The sequence below is a fragment of the Apis florea genome, unplaced genomic scaffold (assembly GCF_048593485.1).
Source record: "Apis florea isolate Af1SG1 unplaced genomic scaffold, ASM4859348v1 contig_32_pilon, whole genome shotgun sequence".
Classification (NCBI taxonomy): Eukaryota; Metazoa; Arthropoda; class Insecta; order Hymenoptera; family Apidae; genus Apis; species Apis florea.
In genome coordinates, this window is record NW_028256733.1 from 636,478 (window position 1) to 647,819 (window position 11,342).

Consider the following 11,342-nt stretch of genomic DNA (forward strand, 5'->3'; position numbering starts at 1 on the left):
CTCGTTGAACCATTTGAGATGTTTTCAGCATCCTATTCTATTTTCGAGCATGGATTTAGAATTCCTACATGGGAGAGCTTCCAAAGCTACTTGACTATTCCGATCCGAATATTTTTCTTGAGAATATCTTTACCTATCGCTTTATATACTTTCTTTCTTTAATACAAAAACAATTTTCTTTTTCCAACGCGTAAATGTAAGTATAAAAAAATTCAATTTTTATTTTTTGCCATGACAATTATAATTTTGTACATATTTTTCCTAATTTTCAGTCATCTTCCACTTCGAAAAATTTCACATTTTTTTAACAATTTTAAAAGTTAAACGATTCCATTATTTCCTGAATGTTTAATTTTAGAATGAAAAATTTTGAAATGTTTAATTTTAAAATTCAAAATAAAAAAAAATCGACAAATTCCCTCGGCATTTCGATTAATTTAATTAATTAATTCAGTCAACATTTTTTCTTGTGTTTATTGAAGAGACATATAGAACAACGTACGCGTTTAAAACCTCAACACTTGACCCCGCTCTTGTTGTTCACTGATAACACGAGAAAGAAGAACGACCCGACACAAGTTTGCACTTATCTAACGTTGGTCAGCGTGATTAACGACAATCTCGTATACGTGACACCGTTCTGCGTGTGATTTTTTTCACAGAAAACGATTAACTTTTACGGAAATATATAAAAATAATAATTTAAAAGAACAAAAAAAATAATTCAACACAAACCTCGCACCTCTTTATTGCTCTAATTTCTACAAATTCTCGTCACAAAACACCAAATAAAGATTATTATTATTATTATTATTATTATTATAATACATCCTTAGGTGTACAGAATGGTCAAACTGGTCAAACCAAAGTTCTTCCTGTCCACACCGGTCAAATTATTATTCGCGAGATTCAACGTTTTCAGGGCTGGAAGACCTTCAAACGCGGCAGGCCGCACTACGCCTATCTTATTGTCGGACAAATCCAACTTCTTCAAGCTGGTCAACCCGCTGAACACTCGAGCCTCGATCGTGGACAATTGGTTCTTCCTGAGATCCAACTGTTCCAATTGTTTCATGTCCGAGAACGCATCCTCCTCGATACTCTCTATCCGATTGTGATGTAGATTCAAGATCCTGAGACCGATCAATCCTTTGAAATCCGTCTTCGACACCCTGGCCAACTGATTGTGCTCCAAAAACAAGCCATCCAACTTGTGCAAACCCTTGAATACCCCTTGCCGGATGGACGTCAACTTATTGTTCTCCAGATGAAGGCGGGTCAACTCTGGCATCTGGCCAAACGTGCCACTCTCTATGCTGGAAATCTTATTGTCGTTCAACCAGAGGAACAGCAACGACGATGATAATCCCGAGAACGAATTTTTATCGATGGATCGGACATCGTTGTGCCCCAAATACAACCACATCAAGTTGGACAGATCTGCAAACGTGTCCCTGGGTATGTCGTCGATCCTGTTGAAGATGAGGGACAACGAGTTCAACTGTTTCAACTCGGAGAACAAATTAGGCGATAGTTGTATCGCGTTGCTGTCCAGGTCCAGTCGCGCCAATTTATCCAATCCTTTGAACGATTCCCTCCTCACCACCGATATCTTGTTACCCAAACCGAGGCTGAGCTTTGTCGTGGACAGATTTTTGAACGCGTTCTCCCTGATAGAGAGCAGATTCATGTCGTGGATATCCAGCCTGTCCTCGAATTCCTGTTGGGTGACGTCCACCAGAGTGCCTTTCCTCTCGCACACCTCGTACCCGGTTATCCGTTTGCACTGAGGTGCGAGCTCCTGAGATCGGACGATCGTCAACAGGAGGAGAAGAACGAGCGGGAGGGTGGAGAAGAGCGGAGGAGTTTTTTCCATCGTCTCGATCGGCCGGGTTTTCACGCGCCAACAACGGGTGTCTGGAACGCCTCTCTTCGACGAGTTTATATCCTTTGTTGGATTGCACAGAGTTGCATTGGGATTGGAGACGGGGGCCACGACCCCTGACACGATTATCTCGCGTGGAAACGTGGCTCTCAACCTCGTACCATTTACTTAATCATTTCCAACACGTTTCTGCGAATTATTCGTGTTACGTTGCAGAGAATCGTTTAAAGGCCACGATTCTTCGAACTGGTCACGAACCTGATCGAACGAGCAAATAATAGGTTAAGAAATTTTTCGGATAATGGAAGAATAGAATTTTTAAGAGAGAATCAAATATGCACTAAAAAGTAATAAACGTAAAAATGAATACCGATTCGACATCTTTCTTGTTCAAAGGCAAGTTAAATCATTATAGTATAAAGTTATCAAGGCTTGAAGATTTGTGAAAGCTTTTTTAATCTTATTGATAGATAAATCGAGGAAATGCAAGGAGAACAATACACCGAGACTCGATTCATCATGGATCAGATTTAATTGTTTCAATTTTTTCAGATCTGAAAAAAGCATCCGGCTCGATTCTATTGTAATCCGTTGATAGACAATATCGTTGTTCAATCCCTCGAAATCTGACTTGGATGATATGATGTTCAGCTCATTTTTCTCCAAGAACGAACGATCCAACTTATGCAGATCTCTTAAAACTCCTTAAATAGATGTCGAATTGTTATTCTCCAGGTGAAGTATGAAGTCAAATTAGTCTGATTTCCAACGTTCCAACCTCTATATTGGAGATCCCATTATACCTCCAACCAGAAGTATAACAGTAACGACAAAAAGACAATTCCAAAAATGAATCCTTGTTGATCGTCGACTGGATACCATTGTGACTTAAGTAGGGACAGATTAACTCGTGCAGACCAGTAAACGAGTCTTTGGATGTATTGTTTGACAGCCAGTCACAATTGTGCCAATTCTGAGAACAAATTTGGCGAGAGAGGTATCAGATTATTGTCCAAGTCTAGACGTTTTTATTTTTGCAAACTTTTGAACCATTCTCATTCCATCACAGAGATGTTCAATTATTCAAACTGAGATTCAATTCCGTTATGTTAAAGTTTTTTTGAAAGCATTTTTTCCAATAGTTTGTAGTAAGTTCAGGTGAATGAACAGGCTGTTCTTGGATCCTTCTTGGACCATAGAAAACATTTGATCATGTTGAGCTTTCAGACTACTACAAGAATAATCTTTGATCTTATCGAGAATTTATGTGCGTTGTGCAGCAAACTTCGATTGAATCGAGGACACGATCTTTGACACGGTTGTTTTTGCGAGAAAATAAAATTCATTTTCAGTTGATTTCGCTATCGTATTTCTATTTGTGTAGAATACGCATTTACCTTTTTTTTTTTTTTTTTTTTTTTTAAGTGAAAAACAAAAAATTTGGCGCATACGATGATCTTTCATATGATTTTCATCCTTCGTGATATTCGTCATTACTTTCGATAATTTTGTTCCAACTTTCAGGCAAATTTCAAATCCTTTAAAAAGAAAAAAGATAATAGGTTTTAATTTGCGTGTACAGAGTGCAAAAGTGCAAAATTTAGACGTGGTGCACGCATCCCCGATTCCGTCCTCGTGCACTGAAAAACGGCAGAAGGGAGGAAGGCGAGAGCAACACCAGCCTAGTTCCACGTAGCCGGGACACGACCGTGAACTTGCGTCGTCGGTTTTCCCAGCCGGCACTCGGCAAGAGAGGCTGTCTTTTTTCTCCACGACCTACTTTCCCCCAGCGGGCTATTCTTTGAAACGTGCCTTGTGCTTTTTCAAGGTAAATTAAGCGATTCGAAACAGGGCTAATTATTCCTGGCCAGTCGAGACTTCGAACGTTCGGTAAAGAATCGAAAAGTGACGGCGAATAAATCTATTCAAGAAGAAAATAGAAGAGAATAGAATAAGAAAGCATGAAGTTGAAAATATAAAGAGATAAAATAGAAGAATAATAGAAATGCCTAATTTCATTCTACAATGATCATGGATAAATAGTAACAATGGTTACCAGTTTCTAGATTTTGTTATACTCTCAATAGTAGAAGGGATTCCAGAAAAAACACGATGCGATTGCTACGCCGTCTGTCGTCTTTCGAAGCAAAACTTTTAACTTCATTCGCACATTCAATTCTCTCTCGACGATTTAAGGTTATCGTCCATCTAATAATACAACGCCTGATTAATACCAGATTGCATTAATACATTTTCTTATCGTCTCAATAGTAATTTAAATATTCAAAAATTACATCCCGTTTGTATTGTGTTTATATGTTGATAAGTAGGCACTTATTGTTTGAACTAAAAACTTAGAATTAGTTCGTGAATTCACATACAAATCAAGAATAAATAATATATGTATAAAAAAAAAAGAAAATAGATTAAAAGAAATCAATAACATAATTTTCACATACATACACACAGAACATCATCATCGTACGATCTGTTTAATCCAAGATATTTCTTGTTCAGGTAATATATTGGTTATTATTGGTTAAACGTAATGACTTCAAAAAAAACATTGAATTCTATTGAACCGATTCTGTTTTAGGATAAATCCAGGTCGTATAAATAGTTCAATCCATTGAATACTACAGAATCGTGGACAGTTTGTTTCCAAACAGGGTTAACAACTATTTACAACTGCTTCAAATCTGAAAAATATTTGGTTTAATATTGGTTATCCGATTTTCGTTCAGGTATAATAACTTCAGGCTGGTCAATCCTTTAAAGCCTATTTTGGATTATATTGTTCAGCTGATTTTGCCAAGAATAAAAAATGCAATGTTTTAGGACATTGATTGGATAAATATCAATTTATTCAAAAATAATGCTAAAGCATATACAATCCATTGTAGATTTCAAAATTTCGAAAATGAGTGGTTGTTGATCGATTGGATGTTGTTGTGACGCAAGAAAAGCTTTTTAAAATAGATAGGGCGAACGTATCTTTCAAAATTTCTTTGATCTTGTTTGATTTAAGAGTAATAGTATTTCTAACCTTTTTGAGAACAGATTCGACGAGAGAGATATCGAGTTCTCGTTCATATTTAGCGTTTTCAATCATCTCAATTCCTTGAATGATTCTCTCTTCACCACGAATATATTATTATCGATATCAAGCTAAAACGTTTTCTTTTATAGCTATCAGAAATTGCGAATATTTTGCGTGTTTCGTGTGTTTAGACTAAATTGCACGCACAGTAGTAGTTTATACGTATACACGTTAATTGCGATGATTATTAAAAATGATAAAATAATTGAAAGAATAAATAATAAGAGAAGATTCGACTATTTTGATCGCAATACATCTTGCAATGAAGATGGTTGCAATTCGCTTCGATAAATCGAAAGAATGAAAGAGAAGAGTGAATTAAATCGAATTTATGATAATGATCGATCGATCAATCTTCGATTCAACTCGAATCAAGATACATATTTCGACATTTATCGAAAGAAAAAGAGAACAAAAAGAATAATATTGGAAATCTTTGGGAATCTTTGAAAAATTATGGAATAATTGGCTGATTATAGGTAAAATTAGTTTATTTAATATAGAATTATAAGTATTCAAAATTCATGTTTATATTTTCAATTCTATTTATATGAGACAATTGTTTCATTTTAATATATTTTTATTATTAATCAAGATTTTTTTTACAAAATAAATATATTATATAAAGCTTATATAAAAGGAAAGTCGGATATTGATTGAAAAATTCTTTTTCACATTTCTTGGAAAAATTTATAATATGTTCGCACATAATGAATGTATTAATTAAAAAATTGAAATAATTAAAAAATTTCTCAATATTTGTTTCTTTATTAATAATTATTATAATCTCTAAATATAGAAAAAAATAAAGTTTACATCAACTAACATTTATCGAATCAGTAACCACATCTTCGTTTTAATTTCTATATTCTTCAAAACATTACATAACATTTAAACACGTCATCCAAAGATTAGTACATTCTTATATATATACACATCAATCGAAGTGATCAATCCAAGTTTTATCTTGTCCGCTGCAGTTAAATTATTTTGTTCGAGATTTAATGTTTTCAGCACTGGAAGATTTGCTCTCCTTTAATCCCATAATAGGACAAAACGACTTTTTTCACTTGGCAATCCATTAAATATCTGACTCTCAATCGTGACCAGATTATTTACTCTCAGAGACAATATTTCTTCAGAAACTGAAAACGTGTCTGGCTTGATTGGTTATCTGATTATTATTTGCAAACAACATTCTCAGGTTAGTCGGTCCTTTTAAGTCTGTTTCGATTATATATAAGCTGATTTATAGATCCAAGATCAATAGATCTAATCTAATGCAAGTTTTTTTAGGATCCATGTATAGATGTCAGTTTGCTGTTTTTCAATACGAGTTGACGAAGGCAATTATGATCCAGTTTTGATCAATTGTTCGAAGTACAATTTCTCCAACTTTGACCAGCGAACGAATCTTTGAATATTTCCTTGATCTTGTCGAATTTAAGGGACAATGAACGCAACTGTTTCAATTTCGAGAACAGATTCGGCGAGAGAGGTATCACGTTATTATTCAGATCTAAGTTTCTCAAGTCCTTCAATCCCTTCTCAATTCCCTCACCACGGATATATTGTTATCAACATCGAAGCTCAGTTGGAAAACGTTTTCCTCGATAGGTGTCAGCTTCAAATGGTGTGTATTTGAATTTTTCAATGTGCGTCAAGTTTCTGTCACGTGTGCATATAATGTATTAATTTATGTTTTCGCAGAATTGCAGAGCCGACGACGATCATTACGTATGGCAGAACGATCGAGAGAACAGATAATAGAGAAGATTCGGCCATCTTGATGCCAATATTTTTACTCAATAGAGTAAGAACGATAATATCTTGGAGAGTTTATATGGTTTGTATATTGCATATGGTGTTGCAAAAATTCGATTAATCAAGACCACGACTGATTATCTATATCGTTGAAACTTCTATCTAGTGTGAATAATTCGAAAAAGAAAAAAATAAAAAAAGGGAAAATTGCTGATCTCATTGGAATCTATCAAGTGTAAATAATTCAAAAAGGAAAAAGATACAGAGAGGATAAAAATACATGATTCAAAATACGCGATTAATACATAATATGAGATTTATGATTAAAATATTACTTTAATTAGAAAATACGATATTTATCTTTTTTAATTATACTCTTTTGAGAGAATTAAAGATTGGATAAAGATTAGTGTTAACAGGAACATAGTATTAATTAAAACTAATACGATTATTCTTCTCATCAATTTTGATTAAAATTGAATCTTTTTCCAATATTATCAACCAATACAAAATCGTCGCTTGATCTTCCTCTTCGTTAAATGTACTCGTAGTCGTATTTCCTTCGTGTACAATCAGATTAGTCGAATTGGTCAATCCAACCTTCTCCCTGTCCATTGCAGTCAAATTGTTATCTTCGAGATGTAATACATGCAGATTGTTAAGATCGGCAAAGGAACCAGGCTCCAACGTGTCTATCTTGTTACTGTTTAATTCAAGCGAGCTCAGTGCGGTCAACCCGTTGAACAGGCGAGAACCGATCGTGGTAAGTTGATTGTTTCTTAGAAACAAGTTTTTCAATTTCTCCATATGCGAGAACGTGTCCGGATCGATAGTGGCTATCCGATTGTTGCGCAGATTAATGCTCTCTATATTCATCAATCCCTCGAAATCCGTTTTGGACAACCTGGCCAACCGATTGAACGCAAAATTCACAAGTTTCAGATTGTGCAGACACGTCAAGGATCCTGGCTGGATAGACGTGAGCGTGTTGTTCATCAGATGAAGCTCTTCCAATTTTGGCATCAGGCAAATAGATTCAGCATCTATATTAGAGATTCTGTTATTGTCCAGTTGAAGCGTCTCTAACGAGGACAATCCCGAAAACGAATCGTTGTTGACCGATTGGATGTAATTACGTTGCAAGTGGAGCTCCTTCAAGTTGGGTATGCCGGCGAACGAGTGTTTGGGTATCTCCTTGAACTTGTTGTTTTTCAGAATCAGCAGACGCAAGTGTTTCAATTCTGAGAAGAGATACGGCGAGAGAAGTATCATGTTGTTGCTCAGATCCAGTTCTTTCAACATCTCCAATCCCTTGAACGATTCCTTCTTCACACTGGATATATTGTTACCGATAGAGAAGCTCAGCTTGATGGGCGTCACATCCTCGAACGTGTTCTCGTCGATCGAAGTTAGATTCAATTCGAAAATATTTATCGTGTCCACGTTTCTTTTCATCTTCACCAAGCTTCCGTTACTCGTGCACACATTGCAATTGTTTATATATTCGCAGTTATCAAATTTCGATGCACCGATCAACGAAACGATCGAATAGAGAACGAATAAGAAGGAAAATTCGCCCATCTTCGCACTTCGCTTTGCCCACTCGCGAGAAAACAAACTTTCGGAGAATTTATATACTTTATTTATCGTGCAGCTTTGCAGAAATTTGATCTCTTGACACGATTGATATCTTGTTGGAAATAGAATCGTTGAATCGCTGATCTCGTTGAAACGTGTCTGGTAAATAATTAAAAGGAAAGAAAGAAAAAAAAAGGGGGAAGGAAAGAAGAATGAAAATAGAAATGGATTCCTCTTCTCCGACAAATCGCCAATACGTGATTTCAAATTCACGCGATTCGGCCAATCTGATGTGATTCTCAGGATGCGGCTGCTCTTTAATCGTAGGAATTATCGTTTCCATTTAAGGAGATCGACGGATCGTGTCGAGGACCAATCGGCCAAATTACGGCTTAAAATTCCAAATTGGCGATTTATCGCGTCCTTGACACTTTTTTCGACGAGGTGGCGATGGAGCAGTCGATTTTCAAGGCTGTGGCGCGCCTCCTCCCACTGAGAAACTTTCTAAGCAATCGAGAAGAGCGATTCTCTGTTCGAGGAACCAAACGTGTGTGTGTGTGGGGAGGGGGGGAAGGGCATCTCGAAAAATCTGGATTACGATTCACAGATGCTTTTTTTTTTTTTTTTTTTATAATGTAGAGCACAACGTAATATACGATAAAACAATGATAAAAGATATTTCTGTCCAAGTATCATCTCTTTATCTATTTTTTTTTCGTAAAAATAAGCATTTGCATAAATATCCGTGTTCTATTTATAAGTTATTATTTTAAATTTACATTAGATAAAATAGGAATAAGCTTATCATTATTTTTTTTTTTCTTTTTTTACAGTATGCAGCATAAATATATTTGGATATATTTACTGTTAAGCTGGTATACAAAAATATTTGGACATCTCGTTTATCAATTTTTCTTCGTTCTAAAATAATTGTCAATATTGACAAACGTACATTTCATGATATTTTTCTCAAAACATTCCAAATTTTCTCTCATTTCTTCTATCGATAAATAAAAATTTAAGCGAATAAAATTTAAACGGAAATTAAAATGAATTTAAAACAATCTTCAAAAAGGAAAATTAAAAAAAAATCTTTCATTTTCATCGATTCCTATTTTTCCGTTCTTTTCCCCTTCATTGAAATTCGCACAATGACCCTCGATGTATGGACATTGGAAATATTCGTCCTTCGATATATTCCAACGCTCGATTCACGCATTTTCGTCCACGAAGAGCACATAATGAGCGTGTACGCAGCCGCGAGCCAACCTTGCGAATATCGTTTGTAATGCAAGGCCGCGCGGTCGGCTCGTTATCTATCTGCAAAAGCGGTAGACGCGTGACAAAGAGTTTATTGTTCCTTCGTGAGTGGGAGGAGGATTACTGTGTCCTCGCATTGATGTGCTCGCCGATGATTGATCGCCGTGTTAAAACATTCGATTCGAAACGAGAGTCGACTTTGAGCCACCCACGCGTGTAACTTTAATGCTTCTCGAGAGATTCACGTTCGTTGACAGATTTCTTTTATTGGTGGTCCTCAAGTGATTACTCTTCTGATATTCAATTGTATTTAATCGTTTTTTAAGCTTATGATATACGATGATACAAAGAGTGAAAATTTAAGGGAATGAAAGAATTATGTTCGAGGTATTGTTTTTTGGTTATCGATAAATAAATTGAAAATGAATAAAACTTGAAAATTAAAGGAAATTCAAGGACACACAGATATGTATCTTCTATTCTATTTCAATTGGCTTTATTTTTTGGTTTTGCTCGTCCAGATTTTCTATCGTTATTTCGATTCGAACAAAATATAAGAATTACGAAAAGAGGATGAAAAATGCACGTGCGTCGCCATTGACTCTACGGATCACATTTTGTAATTAGTCGGTAATGCAGAGAAATATTATTATCCTTTGAGAATTATTAACATCACGCGTAATTAAGACAAGTGTATAGCGAAAAGAATAGATTATATTATCAAATTTCCAACATTTATAACCAAATAAAACTTCGTACTATTAGCATTAGCACGTAACGAAGACAAGTGTGCGGCGAAGAAAATCAAAAAAGTTTTTGTGCGAGAAGAAGAGGTATCTCTTTAAAACGAAAGTATATCGTTCACTTCTATCATATATGAACTATATAAATTTTTATTAAAACTATTTTAATATCTCCTCCACTAAGTATCTCGATTTTTTTTTTTTTTTCGTTCAAATTATCCATCATGTCACCGTTCCATTAAACGCAGAAGCCATTTTCCTCGATACAGGGCAATTAAACAGCATTATTGTACATTAACATCCGGTATACGCCATTATACTGTAGATGCAGATATCTTACTACGGATTCGACGACGTTCCTCGACTTCAACATTCATCCGTTAAATATACAAGTTTATTGAAATTGAAAGAACAAGCATTGGAAATATTTATTATAAAATTTCTTATATAACCGTGGTGAGTATTTCAGAATTCATTTTTCGATGTTCTTTGGCATTCATAATCTATAAATAATCTGAGAATAATTTATAACATTAGACAAAGTAAAAGAAAAGGAAATTGGCAATGTTGAAAACGTGTACGATGTTTCGCGTCTTTATTACGATAGATGGAAGCATTTAAGAGAATCTTCCCTCCCCCTGGCGCACCGGGGAGATGAATCTCGCTTCGTTTTTATAAAGAAAAAGGAAGAAGAGAGAAAAAAAGAGAAGCTTTGGATAGTTTCTATGAGAGCGGCTCTCTCTATAAAACGGATGGAACCATGAAGAATCGTCTCTATATGAGAGGGAACGTTTCTCTATGAAAGAAGTGGTTTCGCGTAGGATCGTTTCTGCGAGAGAGCGTTCTTTAAAAAAGAAAAAAAAAAAGAAGAGAGAAAGAAAAAAAGAGAAGGGAGAAGTGGCAGACCTACGCAAGATCTCTAACGCTATTTTTCTGTACAAAAGATGAATCTGTGTAGGAAAATATATGGCAAAGAATTAAATGGCAAGATGAATGGAGTTTTTTGGAACCT

The 11,342-nt window shown here is 35.3% G+C and overlaps 3 protein-coding genes and 2 long non-coding RNA genes across 15 annotated transcripts in view; 1 reads left to right on the forward strand and 4 right to left on the reverse strand.

Moving 5' to 3' along the window:
* Nucleotides 1-11,342, reverse strand: part of Btk29A (tyrosine-protein kinase Btk29A) — a 141,515-nt gene that overhangs the window by 30,644 nt on the left and 99,529 nt on the right. The window lies entirely within an intron of this gene.
* LOC116415157 (uncharacterized) lies at nt 724-3,167 on the reverse strand. 2 transcript variants are annotated; one of them, XM_086911480.1, is made up of 2 exons: nt 2,664-3,167; nt 724-2,143 (listed from the first exon to the last, which is right to left on the reverse strand). In XM_086911480.1, the coding sequence occupies exon 2, from the start codon at nt 1,874-1,876 to the stop codon at nt 833-835; it is 1,044 nt and encodes a 347-aa protein (XP_086767606.1). In that variant the 5' UTR covers nt 1,877-2,143; nt 2,664-3,167; the 3' UTR covers nt 724-832. The 2 variants fall into 2 exon arrangements, with proteins under 2 accessions (XP_086767606.1, XP_031775277.1); XM_031919417.2 differs by having other exon boundaries at nt 2,256-3,167.
* LOC116415166 (uncharacterized) lies at nt 4,318-5,472 on the reverse strand. Its single transcript, XR_004225735.2, has 2 exons — nt 4,932-5,472; nt 4,318-4,584 (listed from the first exon to the last, which is right to left on the reverse strand). It is a non-coding gene; the product is annotated as an uncharacterized LOC116415166 (long non-coding RNA).
* On the reverse strand, nt 5,636-8,453 carry LOC105736683 (uncharacterized). Its single transcript, XM_031919416.2, has 2 exons — nt 7,196-8,453; nt 5,636-6,558 (listed from the first exon to the last, which is right to left on the reverse strand). The coding sequence occupies exons 1-2, from the start codon at nt 8,328-8,330 to the stop codon at nt 6,353-6,355; spliced, it is 1,341 nt and encodes a 446-aa protein (XP_031775276.2). The 5' UTR covers nt 8,331-8,453; the 3' UTR covers nt 5,636-6,352.
* Nucleotides 8,951-11,318, forward strand: LOC147657099 (uncharacterized). Of its 2 annotated transcripts, XR_015293124.1 has the most exons (3): nt 8,951-10,420; nt 10,600-10,786; nt 10,868-11,318. It is a non-coding gene; the product is annotated as an uncharacterized LOC147657099 (long non-coding RNA). The 2 variants fall into 2 exon arrangements; XR_015293123.1 differs by having other exon boundaries at nt 8,951-10,786.

Excerpts from the sequence above, each read along its gene's own strand:
- LOC116415157 (XM_086911480.1), bottom strand. The coding sequence starts at position 1,876 with ATGGAAAAAACTCCTCCGCTCTTCTCCACCCTCCCGCTCGTTCTTCTC.
- LOC105736683 (XM_031919416.2), bottom strand. The coding sequence starts at position 8,330 with ATGGGCGAATTTTCCTTCTTATTCGTTCTCTATTCGATCGTTTCGTTG. Across the intron at positions 6,559-7,195 it reads AATTGATGAGAAGAATAATC|AATATATCCGTGGTGAGGGA; the intron begins GTATTAGTTTTA and ends GATGTTGATAAC.